Here is a 25,790-nt window from a genome sequence, read left to right as displayed (position 1 = left end):
ATCAACTGAGAACTTTATTAAACTGCTACTTTACGCAAATGATTATGGGGAAGAGTATTTCTGAAAGAACTCATACTATAAAACTACAGTCATATGTCACTTAATGACAGGGATTCCTTCTGAGAAATGCATCATTAGGTGACTCTGTTGTTGTGTGAACATCACAGAGTACACTTGTACAAACCAAGATGGTATAGTCTGTTGTTCCTAGGCTACAAAACTACACAGCATGTTACTGTACTAAATACTGTAGGCAACTGTAACACAATACTAAGTATCTGAGTATCTAAATATAGAAAAAGTATAGTAAAAACATGTTATTATACTCTTAAGGGCTACTTGGGAGGCTGAGGTAGGAGGATCAGAGGATCACTTAAAGCCCAAGAGTTCAAGGCTGCAGTGAACTATGATTGTGCCACTATACTCCAGCCTGGGTGACAGGGCAAGACCCTGTCTCTTAAAAACAAAAGACCCAAAAAACAAAAACAAAAAAACCCAATAATCTTATCGGACCACCTTCGTATGTGTGGTCCATCACTGACTGAAACATTATTATGTGGTACATGACTATATGGTTTGTCTTTATAGAGTCATGCTTTATTAGTAAATGAAACAGTAACTGCAATGCCTTTTAAATAAATACTGAAAAGAATCAACCTAAATTCATGTGCTAAGTCATTCCTTCATCATATCAAATGATTTAATGCCATGAAAAATTATTCATACTCAACCATTCAATCACTAATCCACCCTACTCTTTTCTCATCATGCTAATTTTCAAATATTAGTAACTGAGTACAGGCTATATTAAAAAAGAAACCACCAATAATCAAATAAGAGAAAAAAGGTATACTTACTCTCTTTTCATGGTTTTCATGTTCCAAAGTGCTAGATAGCCATCAGAAAAACCGACAGCAAGCTGATTTGTCCTGTGTATGTAACTAAGAGTTGAAACAGCTGTTCCTGATGGACTCACTAACTGGAAACACAGATGGCGTCCTTCTCTCATCACACTTTCTCTGATGTGTGGTACTTCAGCTGGGATACCAGTTATAACTTCAAGATCTAAAAACAAAAATTCGACAAATAAAGTTAACAAACTATGAACAGTATAAAAGCAAATGTGTCATCACATTTTCAAGCCCCAAATGAAATCAACTAGTCAATTAAAATAAAAAGATTAATGACAACATAGCACACTAAACTAGAAAATAGTCATCTTTATCTATTTAAATGCTATAATTTGAAAAGTAAATTGTGTAATTTTTTAAAAATTCAGTACATCTCAAATAATATATAAGGTAGAATCTTTTAAAGGGTTAAACAATTTCTTTAACAATTATAAATAAAGCTGATTATTTCTTTATTGAAATTTAGAACTACAACCTAAATACTTTCCTTGGAGGAATGGTTGATTCCAGGTCTGGGAAAGAAAATATACAAAGATGAGCCTCGTACATCTCATGCCAGTAATCTAGCAAGCTACTAAAGACTAAACGGAATGTGTCAGACAACATGAAGGGGCTCTCATTAGCAAAGACAGGACATTTTGGGCATCAAAACCAATGAAAATAAATGAAGCACATTAAGTATGTTAAACCTCATGAACTCATGATACTCAAAAAGGCGGGGGCTGAAGGGGACATTCACCCTCTTCATCTACAAAAGACCTTACACTGAACCACTAAAAGTAACTTGGTACCACCTTCTTCGTATTATTTCTTTTAGTAAATATTTATCTTGTCTTTTCTGCACATACTGTACTTCAGGGTAACATAACAGCTCTAGTTAATGAGAAAGTTCTTCAGGTTGACAGAACTTAAAAATCATCATTTTGCAGTCCTTAATGAAATAAGAGCTTCATGTAACAATCTCAATGAATGAAACAATTAAAGTAGGTTGTTCAATCTTGGCACTACAGTAGTCCCCCCTCCTGAGCAGTTTTGCCTTCCAGTTTCATTTACCCGTGGACAACCACAATTCAAAAACATTAAATGAAAAACTCCAGAAATAATTCATAAATTTTAAAGTGCATTTGAGTAGCATGACGAAATCTCCCACTGTCTGTGGGACACGAATCATCCCTTTGTCCAGGGTATATATGCTATATATGTTACCTGCCCTTAGTCATTTAGTGTTCATCTCAGTTATCAGATTGACTATCATGGTATTGTAGTACTTGTGTTCAAGTAACCTTTATTTGACTTAATAATGGCCCCAAACCACAATAGTAATGAAACTGGCAATTTGGATATGCCAAAGAGAAGCCATAATGTGCTTCCTTTAAGTAAAAAAGTGAAAGTTCCTGACTTTATAAGGAAAAAAAACACAGTATATAGGGTTCCGTACTAGCTGAGGTTGTCCAGTAGGGGTCTTGGAACATACCCCTCAATGACAAAAGGGGACTACTCTACTGACATTTTGGGTCAGATAATTCTTTCCTGTGGAGGATTATCCTGTACACTGTAGGATGCTAAGCAGAATGCCTGGTCTCTACCATCAGCCAGTACCACCATCTCCCTCAGTAGGAACAACAAAAATGCCGTCTGCCATTACCAAACATCTCCTAAAGAACAAAATCCACCACTGGTTGAGAACCACTAGTTTAAAGGCTGATGAGAAACTTTAAAAACAGAAGGATCATACTGTCACCATCAGAACCCACCGATCACTAACTGAAACAACTAGTCACCCTGTGCCTCCTGATGTGATACTATATAAAGTTCCCAGCACCTCCAAAGTAAACTTGCCAAAATGTTAAACCTTAATTTATAATCAAAGCTAATTTACATTTGCAGAAAACAGAAAATATGAATTATACCACATGAAACCACACAATTAATTCCAAAATGTGGGGCATTCTACCAGATAACTACCTTCTTCAGCAAGTCAGTGGCACTAAAAAAACAAATAAATAAATAAAAAAACAGAGAGGACAGAAAGAGGATTACTGTACATTCAAGGAGACTTGAGACACAACTGTAAAATGTAATTAATGTGGGGACCTTGTTTGAATTCCAATTCAAATAATCCAAATGTATAAAGATGCTTTAGATAATCACAATTTGATTATGGACTGGATATTAGACTATACCAAAGTACTATTACGAATGTTGTTATGAATTAATGGCATTATGATTATGTAGTAAAACAGCCTCCATATTTGCTTTAAACTAACAGGGAAAGAGGGAAAGGGAGAAATAGAAAAATGAAAGAAAACAGACACATGTGGTAAATCTTGAAAATTAACCTGAATTTGGGTGACAGGTATGTGGGAATTCTTATATTCTTCTATCTACTTGAAGATGTCTGAAATTTCTGATAAAAGGAATAAAATTCAGACCCATGTATTAACAGTTGTGCAAAAGCAGATTCCCACATTGTGAAGAGGGAAAAAAATCACATCATATTGTACTTGAATGGCTACCCTTCGAATCCCTTCTGCTTCTGATTACTTATTTAGAGAACAAGTGATTAAATTTTGCCAAAATAAAAGGTTAATATTATAAATTTATTCAAAAGAGTAAGGTAGACTCTATATGTACTGACGTGGAAAGATGAATAAGAAAAACTGTTAAAGTTTAAACTTCATTTTCTGTGTTAGTGTACTTCAGTGAAATCTGAACATTTATAATCATAAATTACTTTTGTCAACAAAAAAATAAGGTTTGCATTAAACCACAAAGCTTAATTTTTTGTGCTATAAAGTTTTCAATTGCTTTCTAATTCTCAAAATTGAGAACTGGTTCTGATCACAATCCAGAGACTTTCATTTTAAAATTATCCGTATGCACTTGACTTCCAAAATAAAGGATGTTTTAAACTCTATCATATTGATCTGAAGAGAGTTTTCATAATGAATATAAGCATTTTAATTAGCCTTACACCTATAATGATGTCCACAAAACATACTGTGAAACAAAAGCCAATCAAGCCTACTTAATTCTTTGATCGATTTTCTATAAAGAACGGTCAAGCCATTTCTAATATTCAAAATGATTTTGTTATTGTTTTTGCTAATTCTTTTCATTTAAACTGTACTCAGAATTTTATTAATCAATCAGGTTGATTACCAAATTTTAAAATATACCTTTTATCACTATAAGGATTTTTTTAAAGTACATGTATGGTCATTATTTCTGCCAAATCAAATTTATGCAAGTCATATTTTGCATATTTAAATTTTGTTCAGATGATTTGATTCCTCAACGAATTTCTCGTCAAATATACTTTTTATCACTTGCAGTTTTTTTTTAATTTCAAAATATTAAGGGTGTACAAATGTTTTTGCTACATGGATAGCTTTTATAATGCTTAAGTCAGGGCTATTAGTGTGCCCATCACCTCAATAGTGTTTACTGTACCTGCTAGTTTGCAGTTTTAATCAATCAGTTTTATTATATACTGATAATTTTTTTTGAGACAGGGTCGAGCTCGGCTACCCAGGCTGGGGTGCGGTGGTGTAATCATAGCTCACTGCAGCCTCAGAATCAAAATCCTATGCTCGGGTGATTCTCCTGCCTCAGCCTCCCAAGTAGCTAGGACTGCAGGTACATATCACCATGACCACTAATTTTTAATTTTTTTGCAAAGATGAGGTTATGCTACCTTGCCAAGGCTGGTCTTGAACTTCTGGCCTCAAGCAATCGTCCTACCTTGGCCTCCCAAAATGCTGGGAATACAGGGATGAGCCACATGCCCGGCCAGTACTGACAATTTTTATTAGTTATGTTCATTATAAACTGGATAAAATGCAGATAGTTTGTATCTATTTCTTAGCTGATCCGTAAATGAAAAGATATACACTGATATTTTAGGCTTTCTTTAAACATCAAGAATGTCCTCAAAGTCAAAACTTTTCTCAGGTCAAATGGTCCTTTACTGAAAACTTAGAAGTAAAAGATACATTTTTTAGTTTTTAGGTTAGCTCTTCCACTCTACATAAACCTATCAGAGTCTCATAATTTTAGAAAACTGAAAACACTTGAAAAAGATTAATAATAAGTATAAGCATTTAAAGGGGACAAATTATCTCTCTTCAATTTTTTAAAATTCTGAATAGCACTAGTTGTATCTTAGGATGTTACTTCGTGAGGAATGACTTTCAATTACTCTGTCATCTTTACCACAAGAACATAAACAATATGCGAAAAACACCATGTTAAAACCTACATGGCTGGATAATTTTAAACCGGCTTATAAAGATAAAAATTTTTTATATTTAGCACTTGTTCTGGCACTCACTTATGACTAGATCTTATTCAAGTATATATATGGAAACAAATCAGCGTCGCCACCTTTCTCAAGGCCTGCTTTAGTGTATTAACACTTCATCAACAAAACTGCATCTCATGCAAGAAGCATCCACAGTGCCCAGGTCCAGATAATAAAAGTAATGAAGATACATGAAGAAGATTTTATATCTAAAAAAAAAATTGACTACTTTTTAAAAACAATGTATCAGAATATTCAGGCGCTCAATTTATGGTTTCAAGAATTACTAATTACCTGATGCCTCTACTTCATTCTGACTACACGACAAGTCATCCAAACATAGGTCAATAAGGAGGATCTGTCCAACATCAGTTACCACAGCTGCCACACCAAAAAGCCACCGCAGACTCGGGTGTAAATGCTGAGTGCTTGCACTTGCTCCGCCATGATTAATTATAGGTTCAATAGCTGTTACCTAGAAAGCAGAATATATGATTTGCTTTTCTTCTACAAAATGAGAAAATACAACTAACAACACAACAAATTTTGAAGTTACAGTAAGTTATCCATTATAAGATATAAACATAATCAAATAGAGTCACAAATTTAAATTTGATACTTGTGAATCTGAATAATAAAACCTTAAAATATATTAAGAATTACACCATTAAAAACATATAAAATCATGCATTTGGAATAATAACTGGTGTTTATTAATAGCCTACTATGTGCCAGGCACTGTACTAATAATTGGTTCATTTAATGTTCACAATAACCCTTTGATATTTCACTATATGTAATTATCTCCATTTTAAGATGAAATAAAGCCAGGTATGGTGGCTCATGACTGTAATTTCAGCACTGTGGGAGACCAAGGTGGAAGGATCACTTGAGGTTAGGAGGTAGAGACCAGCCTGGGCAACATAGTGAGATCTCGTCTTTATAAAAAATTTTTAAAAATTAGCTGGCATGATGGTATGCACCTGTAGTCCTAGCTACTTGGGAGGCTGACGAGAGAGGACTGCTTGAGCCCAGGGGTTCGAGGTTCTAGTGAGCTATGACTGGGCCACTATACTCCAGCTTGGGCAACACAGTGAGACCCTGTCTCTAAAAGAAAATAATAAATAATTAAATAACGATGAAATAACCTGAAGCTTAGAAAGTTAGCCAAGAATTATGGAAGCCATGAAATCATTAAGTGTAAAACTCAAACCTGAACTGTTCTCACTTTAAAGCTCTTAACCAGCCACTCTAGGATTATATAGCTGCTTCTCCTAAGAGTTAAAATAAATCATTCCAGAAAATTTTACTGTTTACTCTTTAAGAAACAAAAAACAAGACGTCTGTGGCTGGGCACCATGGCTCATGCCTGTAATCTTAGCACTCTGGGAGGCTGAGGCAGGAGAATCGCTTGAGTTTAGTTCAAGACCAACTTGAGCAAGAGCAAGACCCCCATCTCTACAAAAATAATTAGCTGGTGTCATGGCACACGCCTATAGTCTCAGCTACTCAGCAGGCTGAGGCAGGAGGATTGCTGGAGCCCAGGAGTTTGAGGTTGCAGTGAGCCATGGTGATGCCACTATACTCTACCCAGGGTGAGAGAGCGAGACTCTGTCTTTAAAAAAAAAAAAAAAAAACCACCACCAAGATGTTTCAAGTGCTATTTATGCCTTAAAGACTGAAGAGGTCAAACCTTCTTTAAATGGATGGTATTCAAATGGACTTCACATAAGCTTTGGCAGTGAGTGGATCACTGATCAAAGAATTTGAATTATGGAAAGTATGATTACTTTAGCTACTTTATGGAGTCATATTTTTCCTTCATCTCATGTGATAAATATTAAGTGTGTGTACCTTATCATCCATATTTTATCTTATACTTAGCTTTCTTCTGTTTCTTATTAGTTAACAAAAATTGATTAGGTATCATATGTAATGATGAAATGTTTGGTGGTTTCTACTACAATACAGGCTGAGCATCCCAAACCCAAAAATCCAAAATCTGAAACATTTCTGGTCCCACGCATTTCAGATAAGGGATTCTGAACCTGTACTAATGAATGTCCTGGAAAGAAAAGAGGAAATTTGGTATCAATGGCTTATACATTAATAAAGTTAAAAGGTTTTTTTAGGCTATAATTTACTGTTATAGACAAAAGAATAGCTCTTTCTCTATATCCTCAGTAAGCAAAACACTACACAGTGTTTCTAATTCTGAAAGCTGTAACTTCATGCACTTTTTTCCTTTTCAATTATTGTAATAATGTCTATGAATACTAAAGCATATTCTCTTCAATCCCCCAGTAAAGGGTATGGAAGTCTATCTCAGTTTGCATTCCTCATACAAACACTATATGAAGTGATTGATAATGTTACCTTAATTTTAGAAGAAGGCAGTTAAAAACAAACGTATTTAGGAGGGGATACTGTATTCCAGCCAAAAAACCTAGCTAGTTGGCTGAACTTCTTTTGAAATTATGTATCCGTACTCCCCCAATCTTTCCTTATTCTATATTGCCAATTCCATATGATACCAACCATCCAATCAACTGAGCAACCAGTTTAGGAACATTGTTTCTTCTCAATTACTCAGCCAAATGATCCACAAATCCTGACCGTGTTCCCTTCCAAATATATTTTGAGTATGTCCCATCATTACCATTTCTCTGTTGATTCACTTCCTCCTCATTCTTTACCTGAACTACAACAGTCTCCTTTCTTCTATTCTCACAATACCCTCTCTGACCCAATCCAAGGGAGCTGTTTACATGAGTTCTGCTTAAAACTCAAAATTACTTCACCATAGACTTTAGAAGGCCCCTAATTACAAACAAGATCATTCACAATCTGAATCATCACCATTTCTGACCCCCACATCCCCCCAGTCATTCTAAACTAAGTTTCCCAAATACTCCATATACTATTACTTTTTCATGATCTTTTTAGCTAAAGTGTCCAATTCTTTTGAGTAGAAATCATCCAGACTGTTCCAAATTCTTAAATGTTCCAAGTGCTTAAATTTATCAAAGTATTAATTATATATATACTATAATCTTATTTGTCATCTTCTTCCACTAGACTATAAGCTTTTTAAAAGCATGGACCAAGTTCAATTAATCTATTTATTCCCAGAATCTAGCACATAGCTTAATTCTATTCTTCTATGATTATATACCTTACATAAATGCATACACACATATATTTGTGTGTAAGTGCACACTTTTCCACACCATGTAAAGAAGGTGTTCTATTCTTCTACAATTTTGTGTTTGTAAGCATATGCTTTTTTCTCATGATGTATGGAAAAGCAGCAATAAATCTGCTGAAGAAACAACCAGAAATCAAAGTACTTCTATGATTGCTATTAGATAAGATGTCTGGCATATAGAAGGCACATATATATTAGAATTAATAAATGGTGATTATAAATGAACCCATTATTTAAAAATATTTTTAAATATAAAAACATTTAATAGTGACATGTTTTCCATATAGCTCCAAGACTACAGGCTCAAATTAAAAGAGGAAAAACATCTTAAAAATTCCATAGTAATGAATATATTTTTATAAACTTTGAGTGTCCCCATAGAACACAACTGGAGATAAGAACAAGACTCATGATATTTTTCACAAAAACGAGTATTAGAACACTAGATGTCATTGCTATTTTTACCTTGGAATTTTCTAACAATAAAGAAAGTGACATTTAAAAGGTCAAGTACCTTGGATAATGTATCATCTTTAACTTCTTTTTTATTTTGAATTTTTTACTGAAGAGTAATACATTCACATAAAAGTACACTAATTATAAATGTATAATTCAGTGAATTTTCACAAAGTAAACCACCTGTGTAACCAGCAGGGGGTTCAGTTTTGAAAGGAGAATGTCCAGATATCTTAAACGGTACCTACCCTTCCAGGAAGAACAACTGCTTTAACCACCCTCGATACACCAAGGTCATAAAGACAGAGGACGCTTCCTTCTGCTTCTTCCAATCCTATTAACAATCCAGCTCTCTTTTGCCAAGAGAATTCTTTCACCGCTAGAATTATAGGAGGCTGGTCATTTACTCCACTGAATCTATATGCAGACAACCGCTCTCCTGTTACAGAGTTTACTACCTCAAGTTGTGGACCACAAGCCAAGCAGGCAAGTCCATTTTTTCCTAGAAGAAATTAGAAAAGCAAAAATATTGCTTATTTTAATACTGTATGAACACAACAAAATCAATAGCAGTTAGCTCTTTTACATATAAATATATAATATATAGTTCATTACAAAGAACTTTACATATTATCCCCAAATTGAAATCTAAGCATTTATAGAACACAGTGATCTTCAAATTAGTAAAATATTGAGCAACTACTATTGCAATAATAAAGTAATCATTTGGTAAAGGTACCGCACTATGTGCTTAAATAATTATCTCATGTATTCCTTATCACATCAATATAGAAATAAGGCAGCTAAAGCGTAATAGAGTTTAATTTGCCCAAAGTTACAGTTACAAAGTTAACAGAGCCAGAAGCAGATCCCAAGTCTAACTCCAAAGCATACTTTTACTACATCATTCATACCCTAAAAGATTTAAATTAGGAGACAGGGCAGTTATAGAACCCCTTCTGAGCTTACAACTCTTATCTGGATTTCACTCTGCCTATAATGTAAAGTCACTGGAAGGTTTAAAGCAGGTCAATGACAATCTCATTTATGTTTTTAAATGTTCCTACAGCTGCTAAGCAAAGAATGGACAACAAGGGGGTAGAAGTAGACAGAATATGATACCTAGTTGGTGGCTGTGGATAGAGAACAGTGGATTGACTAGAGATTCATCTTAGAAGTAGCACTAACAGGATGTGCTAGCTGATGAATTAGATACAGAGAGGTGAATAAAACACAAGAATCAAGAGCAGACCCTGAATTTTTACTTGACCAACCAGATGAGTGGTGGTAACTTTTACTACTAAATTTGAGATGTCCATCATGCATCCAAGTAGATAGCTGGATATACTAGTTTACAGGTGAGGGAAGCTACAAAATTTAAGTAGCATGGCACAGTGGAGACCCAGAATGCCAGGGTTCAAAGCTCCTTCCTGCCACTCACTATCTGTGTAATTGAAATCAAGTTACTTAACCTATTTGATTCTCAGCTACACAGAACAGTGCCTGTTTAGAAGTTTTATACCTACCGCAATGAAAAGTCATTATAGTACCTGAAATATAGTAAGGACTATTGCTACTTTTAACATTTAAGGGAATAGCACTGTAAATAGCTAAATGACTGATACATGTATATGCTTTGCTGCCTTTCTGCTGGGAAGATGGCTATAAAATCAATCATATTAGTAAATGTTCAGCAACATTATTTTTACCTGCAGCAAACTTCCCACGAAGCACAGAATCTAATGTTATTTCGTCTTCTCCAAGGGCCTGAATAGTCACTTCTGGGAACTGCAGGAGACCACTAGTCACTTGAGCTATTAAGTGTCGCATACTTCCACTGTAAATATTTTTAAAAGATAACATTATTATTCTATGTTTGTACTGTAACACATTTGCTTATCGCCAGCCAGGAAAAAAAAAAAAAAAAAGAAAAAGCCACCACACAAAAGTAAATAAAGTAAAACTAAAATCCGGTTATAGAACACATATCGTGTGCACCGGGGTCTGAGGTAGTCTCTCTTAAGTACATATTTCCCAAAGAGCCTAAGGAAAGTGAAGATTCCTTAAGCCAGATGTCCTAAGGATATACAGTATTTCTTACAATCTCTGAAAACTGGTTCAGTGCAATTCATCTTACTGTCTAACCTACTTTCAAAGAATATTTTACTCCCCCGAAAAGGAAAAACTGTTATATTTTAGAAGAATTACCTCTTCAATAAAAGGGGAGGAAAGTCCATGAAAAATGTTCAAATCCACAGAAACCTCAGAAATTGAGTTTCATATATGGCTTTCACTGGATAGAAAAAAAATCTAAAAATTTCTTTCAGTTCTAATATATAAAAGACTGGATTCCCTGAATGACCCCTTCCATTGTTAACAACCAAAAATGTTGGTTAAAATACACAAGTATCTTTCTGAATTATTGAGTTGGCAAAACCAAAAGTGATAAGAAGGTAGGAATTCTAAGAGACATGTAAGTTGGCTTTGGTCTTGAGGGTTAGCCATCAAATCCAATCCTGGTGACCCTAATCTTGTTTTGGGCACTCTGAAATCCACAAAAGATAATAAAGCCTAGGGTTAACAGAACTAGTAAGAGCCTCCCCTCACTCCCATTAATTTCCAGAGGGCTATATATCATCAGCCTAAATAAAGGTAAGCAAGAGAAACACCCATGGCGCAGGATGGGAAGTAATAAAGCCATCCACTTTGACAACCATGGCTCTGAGTCTCAGAAAAAAAATTCACAATGTCTGGCACCCAATTAAAACCTGTCAGGCATGCAAAGAAGCAGGAAAATATGAATCACAATATGGAAAAAATCCATTGTTAGAAATAGATCTAGAAATGGCACAAAAGTTAGAATTACTATATAAGGATATTAGATCTGTTATTCTACCTAAAGGCCCTAAGTTCAAGAAGGTCAAGGAAAGCATAAGCATGTTAAGAAAAGATTTGGAAGAAATAAAAAGACTAAAGCAAATTTCTACAGATAAGAAATATATTAGGTGGCTAGTGAACTTGAGGACCCACAACAGAAACTAAAATGAAACACAGAAGAAAAAAAAGACTCTGGGGGCAAGGACTGGAGAACAGAGCATCAGTTCTATGGGACAACCTCAAATGGCCTAATATGTGTAACTGGAGCCTCCAAAAGAAGAGAGGGACAGAAAAACCAATGATCTAATATTTGAAAAACCTAATGGCCGAAAATTTCCCAAACTTGATGAAAACTATAAACCCACAAATCTAAAAGGGCAACAAACCTCAAGCACAAGAAACATGAAGAAACTACACCAAGACACATCATAATCAAGAGACAAAGAGAAAATCTTAAAAGTAGCCAGGGAAAAAAGGCACAATACAGAGAAGAATGAAGGTAAGAATGTCAGGAGACTTCTCATTGAAAACGATGTAAGCCAGAAGACAGTGGAACAGTATATTTAAAGTTCTGAAAGAAAAAACAAAAACTGTCAACCTAATATTCTACCTACAGTGAAAATATCTTTTAACAAGGAAGGCAAAATAAAGATTTTTCAGACATACAAAAGCTGAAAAGACAATCACCAGCAGAGCTGCACTACAAAGAATATTAAAGGAAATTCTTCCGGAAGAAGGTAAATTATCCCAGATGAAAATCTAGATCTACATAAAATAAGGACCTCCCCAAATGGGAAATCTGTGAGTAAATACAAAAAAACTTTTTTTTACTATTTTTAATCTCTTTAAAAGACAAATTGTCTACTTGAAGCAAAAATGATAGCAATATATTGAGGAGTTTATCACATACTTACAAATAAAATGTATGACAATAGCACAGAGGCCTAGAGAGGAGAGATGGAAAGACATCATTATGAGGTTCCTCTTCTATACGTGAAATGCTACAGTATTATATGAAGATAGAATGTAATAATTTAAAGACTTGTACTATAAACACGCACATACAACACATGAAGACATAGTTAACAAGCTAATGAAAGAGACCAAATATCATCACAAAAAAAGGTAAATCCAAAAGTTGGCCCCCCAAAAAGAGGAAAAGAAATAGAACAAATAACAAAAATGAAGATGATAGATTTAAACCCAATATTACATTAAATTATCATGTTAAATTATCTAAACGTTCCAATTAAAAAGCAGAGGCTGTCAGACTGGATAAAAAAAGCAAGACCTAGTTCAAATAAAAACACTAGACAGGTTGGAAGTAAAATAATGGAAGATATACCATGCTAACACTAATTTAAAACGCTGGAGCAGCTATATTATTATTCTGTCATATACTATTATATCAAAGTAGAATTCAGAGCAAAGAACATTACTGTCTAATTCAAAGTATGTATGATTTGTATGATCAGTAACAGAAAAACATCTAAGTTTTTGGACACTAAACAATACACTTCTAAATGACCCACAGATCAAAAAAGAAATAAAAAGTAAAATGAGAAAGTACTTTGAACTGAATGAAAATGGCGTATCAAAATCTGTGAGACGCAGCTAAAGCAGTGCTTAGAAAGAAATATATAGCGCTAATCACATCTATAAGATCTCATATCAGTAACCTAAAGTTCCACCTTAAAAAGCTAGAAAAAGAACAGCAAATGAAATCCAACATGAGCAAAAGGAATAGAGTTGAAATAGAAAAAAAAAAAAAAAAGAGGGAAAAAAAAAAATCAATGAAATCAATAGCTGATTTTTTGAGATTAAAATAATACTGTATTGACATAGAGAAACAGATCAACAAAAGCAAGGGACCAGAAACTGAACTATTTTACTTACAAAAAGATAAACAATTCAAATCATTGTGAAAATTACAAACTTTTAATAATATCCTGAGACGATTTAGCTACCCCTTCTGAAAAACAAAATAAATCCCTTCCTCAATATTATCAGAGATAGAAAATTATAGATGGATGAGAGTCCCCTCTACCACAAAAAAAAGGGGAGTTATAATCTATGAAGATGATGCCTATGTACTAGGCATTAATCAGACTAAAATCTTCAGCTAGGACGGACATCATGTCTGTCTGGTTGTTTCGGGTACCTCACCTCATTTTTCTATCATTGGTGCCACCATTCTGAGAAGTATAGCCACACCATACTACTTTTTGAGGAAAAAATTGCTTCAGCATCTACCCTCCAAAATACAAATGCTATTAGAGGTAAAAACTGATATATGGAAATAAAAGTTTTTTGGAGGCACGGGGAGAGGGGGAACAATGGTCTGGAAAGAAAAAATCAAGGGAAAAAATATAACCTAAGTTAGAGAGTGGGAGACGGCACTTTGACTTGTTCATCAAATCCCAAGATATAAGAACTTTTAAATCATAAATGAGAAAAAAAGTGGGGAGGGGAGGATTTAAAATTGAATTTCTATAAACCCATAGTTAATAAAAAATAAAAGGAACTAGAACGTTTTGTGAAACATTTGCAATCCTGAATTTACCAGTGTGTAGGTTTATCATAATATTCTTTGGTACATTATGCCAAAATAAATTCACAAATAAATATTTATTGCATTAATCCATCAGAAATAGAACTCAGATCTGTACGCACCATGGGCTAAACCAATTTTATGTTTTAAAATTTTAAAAGTTATTTCCCAAAAGGTTAACATTGTAACAATGTATCAAGTGCCATCCTTAGGAACTCAGAAATTAAAGACCATAAGGTTGACTTCTTAAAGCTGCTCAAATTTCTTAGTGATCCCCTTCTCTTGCCTCCCACATTCAATGGACAAGGAGTTTATCATTCTATTTCTGAATTCATTTAACCAACACTAAAATGCTTACTATATCCTAAAATTGCTAGACACACAAAACGCTGAAGCCATAGCTTCCACTCTACCCTCCATGTACACTGCTCCTAACTGTTCCCCTAGCTTCACGTCACTGTCCCCCATTTATTAAATTGTTTCTTAGGATTAGGATAACAATTTTAATTCACTTCTGGGTCCCGCAATTTAAACGGATTTGACTTCTCTTAGCCAAAGAAATTTAGTTCCAATGGAATTAGAGCAGTGTTCTCAAACTTCCATGATATATCAATGCCTATTTTAATGAGCAAAAAAACTTCTCAAAGCCCTTAGTGTCTGAGAAATACCAAGCTGTACAATAATCACAGGCTCCATCCAGAGTACTAGAAAGGGCACAAACTTTGAATCAAGACAGAAATGGCACTGACTCCAAGTTCTACCACTTACTAGTACCTGTAATCTTGTACTTCTATATTCTATCTTCCTTCCTTCTACACCCAAGCTTCTAGAAAACGGCAGTACTTATCTCTTCAAACTTTAGTTCCTGGTACAAAGAGGTTTAAAAAAGTGTTCAGGGAATGAACAAAAAGCTTTTCAAATTGAGAAGTTAGCCTTTGAATCTATAGGGCAAAAAAATTCAAATTTAAGCACACTGAAAAGAACTTCTAATAACTATATTAAAAGAATAGCTCATATAAAGACATATAAAACAAACACACATTAAGCATCTATGTTCAGTATTATACAAAATTAAGTGGAGTCCTAGCCTTTTATAATACGCTAACATTGGGAACCTCTAAAAAGTAATTTACAAAGTTTCAACTCCTTTCCAAGGTCTAGATAGGCAGAGCAGGAACATTCTACTAGCTGTAAATGAAAATACTGTTCATCTTCTAGATAAAGCACAAACGGATTATGTCACTCTCCTCCTCAAAAACCTTCAGTAACTCCCTGCTATACATATTGACACCTTAACCACAGGCAATCAAAGTCCTCCACAATCTGACAGGCCCAGGCTACCTTTATACTTCTGTCTCCCCAAATCCCTTCCTTCACCAGCTTGCCATTGCCTAGCACTTTCATCCTTTTATTTATGCTGTTCCCTCATCCATCAAAGTCCCACCCATAGTCAAGGACTAACTTCCTGGTGTGTAATTGCATCTCTAAGCTCACTACTTTTCACCTTCATGTAACCAATCTTAAACGTGATTTTTAAAAAATCATGACTCATGTTTGTCTGTCTTCTCTACTACACTATGCATTCCAAAAAGCCAAAAATCATCAAATCTTATTCCTGGTCATTCCACAAGTTCACAACGTCTTGCAACTAATAGGTTCTAAACGCGTGGTAAATTAAGATAGCAGGATACTGTATTGCAGGATACTAACAGGGACATGGAATACAGATGTTAAAACATTAAAGTAGATTTTTAAAAACTCAATATTGGGCCCAACTTATTTTCAAATATACACTGTTTCAGTATTAAGCAAAACAAAATTCAAAAAATCACTAGGGCAGATATTAAAACAGAATACTATAAATCAGTTTTCTGTGTCAATTACACATTCCCAAAGTAAATGAATTCCACTACAGAAAACAGAACTCTAATCTAATTGTTCAATAATTATATTGCAACATACACTGAGTAAACATTTCTACAAACCATATGCAATTTTACTTTTTTCTTTTTGACTGAAAAAAAAAACAATATTTAAATGTAAACTACTAGTTTACATGTGGACTCAGAAACTTCCAGCCTTTTAGCAGTGTTCTTTCAAACTTAATTCAAACATTTATTTATCAACTATTAAATACTTCTAAAACATTGTGTTGGGAAGGGCAGAAAGATGGCCTACTTCCTGACCTCAAGGAGTTTACAATCTAGAAGAGACACATAATCAATCATTAGACTATCAGACACAAAGAATAAAGTATGCCATACAGGTACACATGCTATGAGAGCTCTGGGAAAAAGCAGGATAAAGGGATGGGAAGGAGTACAGAGAAAAGATGGCAGTTAGCAGCAGGATTTGAAATTTGCGAATTTGAAAAAGGTTAAGATAGCATCTGAGCTTAACATGAGCAAAGAAACATTAAAGTTATTTCTTCAAGAGAATGGGGTCCAGGATTGGTGATGGTTCTGGAATAGCTGAAGCATAAAATTTGTGAACAGATGAGGCTAGACAGGATAGACTTATTGTAGAGACCTTTGAGCTCACCTACAGAAATACTACTCCATTTCTGATAAAGAAAACAACAAAAAACCAAGGAGTCCCTGAAAATGTTCATGATCATGTTTCCTTAAATCGTGCTGTCTTTCCCAAAATTGCTGTATAACAATCTTTTAAATTAAAAAAAAAATTAATTGTTGTTTGTGAATTGGTGACACTTGGGTACTACGTTATTGAAAAATCACAGTACAGAGAGAATGCAGGCGTCCCATAGCACTTAGCACACTTAAAGCATCCCTTAAAGCGTTAAATTTAACTGAGCTTATCATCCTTGGTGAAATCCTCCGAAATAAGTAAACCCGCTCTACCCGCCCTGTTTTCTTCTCTCCTCACTGAACCTATCAGTGAAGCTCACAAAAGACGGTTCTTATAATCCATAAGCTCTTTAGGATATTTTGGATAAAGTGAAGTTGAGAGTTTCCAAAAGACCTGTGTCTTGTTCTAAAGAACGCGGTTCTTCAAAAAATGTCTCCAACTTATTATTTATAAAAATAAGAATAGCGCTCATTTAACCATACGCAGCCAGTCTGAACCTCGCTGGCTTTAACAACAGAATTAACCTAGCCCTCAAATATTAAAAAAAAAAAAAATTAAAAAAAAGTCAACCAGGGGCAAAAGTAATTACCCCCAACTTCCCAGGTGGGTACAAACGAGGCAAAGGAACCCCCACTCCAAGACGTATTGTCATTTTCAATCTCCTTTATCCGCGCCATTCACTGAAACCGCGCCGCTCGCTGGGAACCGGGGGCCGCACCTCCCCGCCCGGACTCACCCCGGCCAGGCCCAGGCGCACGCGGCACCCGTGAGAACGCCAGACGGGCTCGGTGCGCCCCAGGGACAGGCCCCGGACGCTTTCAGCCGCCTCGCACAACACCCAAGGGGAAGAGCCGAGGTCCTAGGCGGGAGGGCACCCGGCTCCTCGCTCGGGCGGTGGGCGCCGGCGCGCTTCTCGCTCGCCATGTGCAGACGCTCCGCCGCGAACGCGGTTACATAACGCTGCCCGGAGCCCGGAGCGTGCCTAACCGGCGGCGCCCGCGCTCGCCCCCTCGAGCCCGATCCGCCGGCCCGGCGCTCGCCGTTCCCTCCGCAGCCAAACGCGCGGCCTAGGCCCCGAGCCGGGAGGGCCCGGAGCGCGAGGCGCCGCGGGAGACGCTGGGCCGCCGCCCGGGGCCCAGGCCGCACCGCCCTGCCCTCCGCCCGCGCCGCGCGGGCCCAACCGCCCTCGCTCCCTTCCCCCTACCTGACGACGGCGGTGACGGCGCCGCCGCGGGCCGAGTCCTGGGGGGCGCGAGGCGAGGCACGAGCTCCTCCCGCGCGGGGCCGTCACGGCATCTCCCGGGAGACGCTCAGCCCGCCCCCGCCGCGCCGCAGCCGCTTCTCCGCTCGCCGGCCCCCGCCCGCGACCTCCCTCCCGGGCCGCCTCGGACGCACACCGCCGCCCGCCCTCGGGGGTGTCTTCGCCGGCTGCGGACCGCTCAGCGGTTAAACCGCCGCCTCCGCCCCCGCCGCGGTACCGGGCCCTCCCCCTGGCGACACCGCCCGCTGGCCTCGGACAGCGCCGCCTCCCCCGTGCGCATCACCCCGGGCACACGGACCGAGCCCCACACGCCCCGGAGGGGAGGGGAGAGGGCGGAGACTGAGGGGAGGAGGAAGGGAAATCGCGGCTGCGGGGACCTGAGTTCTCGCGAGGGCTCCGGGCTCGGGCGCCGGCTCCGCGGGAATTTTCAAACTCTCCGTGAAAGAAGGTGGGGGGAGGGAAAGGGAGCCGTGGGAAGCCAGGCTGGGAAGGGCAGATCATTTGCATAAAATAGGGTTTCCCCCAATCATGAGCTGAGAGGGAGAAAGACTACGAATCCCACAGTGCCTTGCGCGTGAACCCCCTGCGGCGGCCCAGCCCGCGCGCCCGGTGTGGAGTCGGGAGCTGTAGTCCTCTCTCGAGGTCGCGCTGGGCGTGACTAGCCGCCTCGTCTCCTGGCCCTGCCCACTGGCGGCCGAGTGATGATCTTTCCCCATTGGCAGATACATTGTCCTCTGGGTTTTTTGTTCTGTGCTCCGACTTTTCAAGCCAAAAGTGGGGCCCCCACACTTCTTTCTGGGGGAACCCTTACCCCCCCTCCCCATCCTATATTTTTTCAATATCCTTGAGCGCTTTCGTGGCCAGAGATGCTCACGCGGCCTAGGCTAATCTTTTTTTGTCAAAATTTTACCCCAAATCAATGTTACCTTTTTGATCATCCTTGGAATGATCCGTGGAATTTATTTTATTTATTGTTACTGTCCTCCTTTAAAGCTAGTCCCAGCACCAAACACGTTTCAAACAGATAGGGAGTGTGCCCCTAAGTATTAATAGTAAATAAAAGGATTATTATAACGTGAGGGACAGTGGGGATTCTAACAGGACGGACGCTCTTTTATAAGGAAAGTCCTTCTGTTACTCTTTCCCATATGCTTTTTAAAAACTTTTTTATTGTTTTTTTAGAGACAGGATCTCTATATTGCCCAGGCTGGCCTCAAACTCCTGGTCTCAAGAGATCCTCCCACCTTAGCCTCCCCAAGTGTTAGGATTACGTAGGTGCTGCTAGTGAGTTGTGTGACATTAGGAAAATCAAGTGACCCTTGTGGGCCTCAGTTGTCAAGTGTGTAGAGCAAGGGGTACTGGATTAGAGGATTGACTGTTTCATTCGACAGACATTATTACCTTTGCTCCAAGAGTCCTTCCGGTTGTAAAATTCAAAAATCTTCCCAATCACACTTATTATCCAAATTAATTGACCTTCTACATGATTTTTTTAACCCTTTCTTCCCTCATGATTTCTGTATGACTGTCTATAATCTAGACCAACCTTACCTGTCCTATTTTATTTCCCTACATAGTGCCTAAGAATCATTCTTTACTCTCCTCCAAACATGTTTTGCCTTTCAATGTCTCCTGGCCTCTTCTCTCTCTAAATCTTCACATCCCTCAGGAGCCAACTCATGCCTCTTTTCTCTCCCAAATCTTCCCTTCAACTTCAGCCCACAGGAATCACTTAAAATTTGTGCTGAAAATATGCTGTCTGTATTATTTCATGTCTATTTCACTTTCTGCCTCTGACTCTCCATCCACCCACCATCCCCATCTCTCAGCTACACTGGGAGCACAGACTGTATCTGTCTAAAATGCTTCCCTCATACCTGCTGGGTTGTTTTTTTTTTTTTTATTATTTTAGTTGCTTTGCAAACTGAATTTCTAATTTAAAGCTCTTGTTTAACCCTTTTTCCTTTCAGTCATTTAACTAAGCATATGCCAAATTATTTTAATTCATTTCAAGAGATATCGACAAGAATTAAATGAAAAAACATCTGGGTTTAGTAGTCAAATGAGTTTGGGGAAAAGCTGGTTAAATAAAATTAAGTAGTTTTTTAATGTAATATTTCACTGCCTTTAAAATGCTTGGCATTTCCGAAAGTTATTTGACCATGGCATTCATTTATGCTTGTGGAACATCTTGCCTCATTAGTGTTCCACAGAATAGGCTTTGGTAAACACAGCTTCAAAGCTTTCTCTTACTGGAAGAAGCATAGTGTAGTGAAAAGAATGTGATCATTTGACGCAGCCAATCTAGAGTTTTAATGCTTTTCACCACTTTCTAGCAGCATGACTTTCTTCAAATTACTTCACTTTCTGAGCCTATTTTCTCAGGGAAGAAGAAAAGATAATGTTACTTTCTTTGCAAAGTTGTTGCAGAAATTAAAGGGAGGTATATGCCTAGCTCAGAACCTCATTCCCTTTTCGCCTATATTGTCACAAGTTATATTGATAAAAGGCCTAGAAAATGATAATAACTATTAATAGTACAGCCCCTCATACTTCCATTTGAAATGTTTTACTCAACGCAATATTTTAATACCATCCCAGCATCCTGAGACTTACTGACAGCTATCTGATTTTCACAAAATTTAGAGCCTCATTGAGATGTTCTGAATTAGATCTCCATTTATTTTACAAAGTAATGAGAAAAGCTTTATTAATTTTCTTTAACAACAACAACAAAAATGGAGCTAGTCTGTCTCACAGAGACAATTCTCTTTGTCCTAACAGCTACATTTTCATCATTTTTGTAGAGATTATTGGTTATAGCAAGAGTTCCCCTTGCTGATTTCTCCAATTGACAATAAGCTAGGTGAACAAAGAGTCATATTTTTCTTGTTCCCACTACATTTCCAATAATGGCATAGTGGCTAGCACATGAATAATTACTAAAATAATTGTTTAGTGAATGAGTAAATACTTATCAATTTCACTATTCAAAGTAAAATATACAATATTAGATTAAAAGGGACTGTGGAGATATTCTAAGCCAAACACCTCATTTTATAGGTAGGGAAACGAATTGTCCAATGATTTGCCACAAATATTTTGGGATAGATTTTGTTTGTTTTGTTTAAAAAACAGACATTGTAGGGGAGGCAAAACTTTACCTCTATCCTCTTAGGGTCTCTGGCTGGGTTTGAGAATTAAATTGACATAAGTGAGATTAATAGGAGAAAAGTGTACAGATTTTTACAGGCCCATGGGAGCCCCCATAGGAACATGAAGACCCAAAGAAGTGGCAAAACCTAAATGCTTATATAGTAGATTGAACAAAGAGTGCTGATTGTGGAAAAGTCACTAAAGTATATGGGAAGGCTAAAGGAAGATAAGAGTTATTTTAACAAGGTCTGTACAGATTTTTCTCAGCCTTGACTCTCCATCTCTGGTGACAAGAATGTCACCTCTCCTGGTACAGGGAGGACAGATTGACCCTTTTGTATTTGCTGTTTCTCAAGTGACTTTAGCTCAAAATAATCTTCATGCCAAAGTGGCATATTTTGGCGTGGCATATTCTGCTACCGTTCAACATTAAATCAAATCTATAGTTTTTAAAGAAGAAAAATAATAACATTTTTATTTAAAATTTTAAATCTATTTCTGTCATTAAAGTATAGTCTTTATTCACTTGAAATATTGTTTGTCATGCTTTTTGTTACTCCCCAAAAGACAAAAATTTTTTCTTTTTCCAAATATTGGTAATATTTGTCATACACATAGTACCACAATTAATCTCTTCTTAAAATTTTTTCCTCTCCCTTTCTTTCATATCTTCTTCTCTCAAAGAGAGACAAAAAGAATGTTATATGCTTTTTTGTTGTTGTTATATGCCTTTAAAAAAAAAAGTCTCACTCTGTTGCCCAGGCTGGAGTGTGTGATCATAGCTCACTGCAGCCTTGAACTTTAGGACTCAAGAGATCTTCCCACCTCAGCCTCCCAAGTACCTAGGACTACAGGCGTTCACTGCCGTACTGGGCTAATTTTTTTATTTTTATTTTTTTGTAGAGATGGGAGTCTCACTTTGTTGCCCAGGCTGGTCTCTAACTCCTAGCCTCAAGCCATCCTCCCACCTTGGCCTCCCAAAGTGCTGGGATTATAGGCATGAGCCCCCACACCCAGCCTCCCAGAGTTACTTTTAAAAATCTGTGTATTTTAGCTAAAACCATCCAGTTCTGATTTCTCTGTTTCTTAACCCCAAAGAACACCACTAATGACAGATACTGAAATACAGACATGTGTTGCTTAACGATGTGGATATATTATAAGAAATGAGTCATCAGACAATTTCATTGAGTGCATTCACACAAACCTAGATGGAATAGCCTACTATACACCTAGGCTATATGCTATAGCCTATTGCTCTTGGGCTACAAAGCTGTACATCGTGTTACTGTACTGAATAGTGTAGGCAATTGTAACACAATGGTAACTACTCATGCATCTAGACATATATAAACATAGAAAAAGTACATTAAAACCAGGATATAAAAGAAAAAATTGTATACCTATATAGGGCACTTACCATGAATGGGACTCACAGGACTGGAAGTGACTCTGGGTGAGTCAGTGAGTGAGTGGTGGGTGACTATGAAGTTCTGGCACATTGCTGTGCCCTACTGTAGACTTTATAAACACTGTATACTTAGGCTACACTAAATTTCTAAAGAAATAAAGTAATTGTGCTATGGCATTACAACAGCTACATCACTGACCACCATTGTATTTGTGGTCTGTTGGTGACCGAAACATAGTTAACAGGGCAGATGACTGTACCGCGCTCGCTATTGGCAGGCTGTGTCCTTACATATCATTGCATTTTATTGTCAACCTTTACCTCAAGACTCATGCTTGCCTTAGAGGATTGTTATGTTAGATTCCGGAGGGCACATAATAGTTATAGGCTTCTTTTTGTCAATGGTATTGCAAATACTGCTCATGAGTTGCAAATCTTTCGCTTGTCTGAAGCCCCCTGCCTCTAAGGAAACCCAGGTAAGAAAAGTTGCTCTGCAGTAGAAAGTGATGGAAATGAGAACAGTCAAGTTTGATGTCTTGTTGTGGGCATAGATCACATATTTCAGCAAATGCTTTGTGCCAAGTTTATTAGGTGGATTCTCAGCCTTATTTTGTTTAGTGAACATATAATCTCATTGAGCTTGCACATCCTGTGTTGACTTTGGTGTTTTAGGTTTTCAAAGCATTTAAAATTGTTAATCAAAACAGCATCTCTGTATGGTTTAAACTGTAAGCCGTGTGTGCAGAGTTTGTTTTGTTTTGGTTTGGGTTTGCCTCTGATCTATATTTGTTTTTGGGCCCTCTATGTGGTTCTTTAATAAACTTCAGCTAGATTTGTTGGATTTGATTAAAGTGTGAGTGATGTAGTATCAATTTTTCACCGTGTGATCTTTGTGAAAATTAAAACAAGATGTTAACTAGGATGCCCTAAATGGAGAGCCAGCAATGGAATATACAGAATACAATTCAGTATATTTTAAAGCACTCTTCTCCTGAAAATAAGTTTAAATGTAGAGGATCTTTAGGGTTTAGAAGTATTAATAAATTATTTATTAGTAGACAACATAATTATGGTGAAGAAAGCAATAAAGAACTTTAATTAAACCACAATTATATGTTTAAAATTCTAAATCATGATTCTCAGGTAGTATTTTTTACTATAATTTTATTTTGTTTCATTTTCCTATCATTCATTCATTTGTTCATTTATCAAATGCTTATTGAATGCTTTCAATGGGTTTGGCATTATTCAAGTCACTGGGATACAAAGCTTAATAAGACTAATATCTGTGTCCCTCATCAATGCAATCATGACAAAATAATTAAGTGAAAAAATTACTTTTTGTTTGAAATATTTTTTAAAAGATGACCTTTAAAATCAAAGGAGGCTGAGGTGGGAGGTTTGTTTGAGCTCAAGAGTTCAACTAGCCTGAGCAAGAGTGAGACCCCGTCTCTACCGGAAAAAAAAAAAGAAAAAACCCAGCCAGGTATTGCAGCTCACGCCTGTAGTCCCAGCTACCCAGGAGGCTGAGGCTGGAGGATTGCTTGGAGTCCAGCAGTTGGAGGTTGCAGCGAGCTACAGTGACACCACTGCACTCTACCCAAGGCGGCAGAGTGAGACTATCTTAACAAAAACAGACAAGGAAATTGAGTACCCCTCATCACAACCCTCACAACTCCCCACCCCTTCATTAAGAAAAAAAAAAAGAATAAAATCATTTCTTTCTTAAGTGTCTTACTGGTAATTACAATGAACACTTGGTAAGTCATAGGAATGTTCTAGTCTCACATTCTAATTTTAGTTAAGCCATTTATTTATTTACTAGAATTGGCTGGGTCACAAACTCACTTCCCATCAGTTGGACAAAAGTTGCTTTTAAAGAAGCCCTGCCACCTTGATGTTTGGAGTGTTTTCAAATGACAGGTCTGTAATCATCTCTCAGATTTCTGTTGTTCATTTGATTCTGAATTCTCTTAATTTAAGGGGTCTAATTTAAAGTTAGGGAACTACCCTTCAATACCTTTGTCACAGATTATGACCCTGAAAGTTTAAAACACTTGGCATATTTCAATATTAACTACACAATATGGTGCTTTGGTTAAAAGAGTAAATAACAAAACATACCCTTGCTACACACATTCCCACAGCACTTACATTTTTGTATCCACCTATGTTTTGTATCATAGGGAGGTTTGTACATAACTCTGCATGCTTGACACAACAATTCAATTATGCCATCATTTAATTCTGTCTCAGACAAGTGTAAGTTGCCTCTTCAGTGGAGCCACTTTTGGAAAATAGACACTTGATAAATCTGCAGGTGATAAGGCTGGAGAGTTCAGCCCAGCAGAGTAGAGAATAGAAAACCTTAATCTCCAAAAAGGGGGAATGGAGATGGACACACCAGAACCATAGTGTAAGAATTATTCCCTTTGAGTTACAGTATTCAAAGATTAGAAAAGAAGATCAAGAGTCTTTTAATTTGATGATCATGAAGGCTTCAAAGAGTCCCGCTAACTCTATAAGACTTAGAGTCTTAGATGGAGTCATGTTGCAGGAACGTTAAAGCAGCAGTCCCCAGCCTTTTTGGCACTAGGAATTGGTTTCATGGAAGACAATTTTTCCATAGATGGGGGTGGGGAGTGGGGGTTCAGACCGATTCAAGCACTTTACAGTTATTATGCACTTTATTTTTATGTTATTACATTATAATGTGTAATCAAATAACTATACAATTCACCATGATGCAAGAATCTAATGTCGCTGCTGATCTGAAAGGAGGAGGAGCTTATGCAGGGGATGCCAGCAATGGGGAGTGGCTGTAAGTACAGATGAAGCTTCGCTTGCTTCCTACTGCTCACCTCCTGCTGAGCAGCTGGGTTCCTAACAGGCCACCAACTGGTACCAGTCCGAAGCCCTGGGGTTGGGGACCGCAGCATTAAAGGACAAAATGATGTGTGAAAAACAGTTTTGGCAGATTTGGGTACAGTTCCAGCTGATGTGGAAACCATTTGTCATATAGAATCAATCTCGATAAGCCATTCATTGGCAGTTGCAAGACAGTCCC

General features: G+C 37.4%; 1 protein-coding gene across 3 annotated transcripts in view; it reads right to left on the bottom strand.

The window, feature by feature from the left end:
• AHCTF1 (AT-hook containing transcription factor 1) overlaps positions 1 to 18,189 on the bottom strand; it is a 69,320-nt gene extending 51,131 nt beyond the window's left edge. Inside the window, exons 1-5 of one of the 3 annotated variants that reach the window (XM_045537152.1) lie at positions 18,100 to 18,189; positions 10,588 to 10,715; positions 9,127 to 9,380; positions 5,509 to 5,689; positions 858 to 1,065 (exon numbers count right to left, since the gene is read on the bottom strand). In XM_045537152.1, the coding sequence (XP_045393108.1) occupies positions 858 to 1,065; positions 5,509 to 5,689; positions 9,127 to 9,380; positions 10,588 to 10,708 (764 nt within the window). In that variant the 5' untranslated portion in view covers positions 10,709 to 10,715; positions 18,100 to 18,189. Of the gene's footprint in view, positions 1 to 857; positions 1,066 to 5,508; positions 5,690 to 9,126; positions 9,381 to 10,587; positions 10,776 to 17,631; positions 17,703 to 18,099 lie in introns of those variants that run through there. The other 2 variants (XM_045537153.1, XM_045537151.1) reach the window with 2 other exon arrangements.
• Positions 18,190 to 25,790: the final 7,601 nt, after the last annotated feature.

Source organism: Lemur catta, chromosome 25, assembly GCF_020740605.2.
Source record: "Lemur catta isolate mLemCat1 chromosome 25, mLemCat1.pri, whole genome shotgun sequence".
Classification (NCBI taxonomy): Eukaryota; Metazoa; Chordata; class Mammalia; order Primates; family Lemuridae; genus Lemur; species Lemur catta.
The sequence above is the reverse complement of the archived record's forward strand: the minus strand, read 5'-3'. Positions and strand labels throughout refer to the sequence as shown.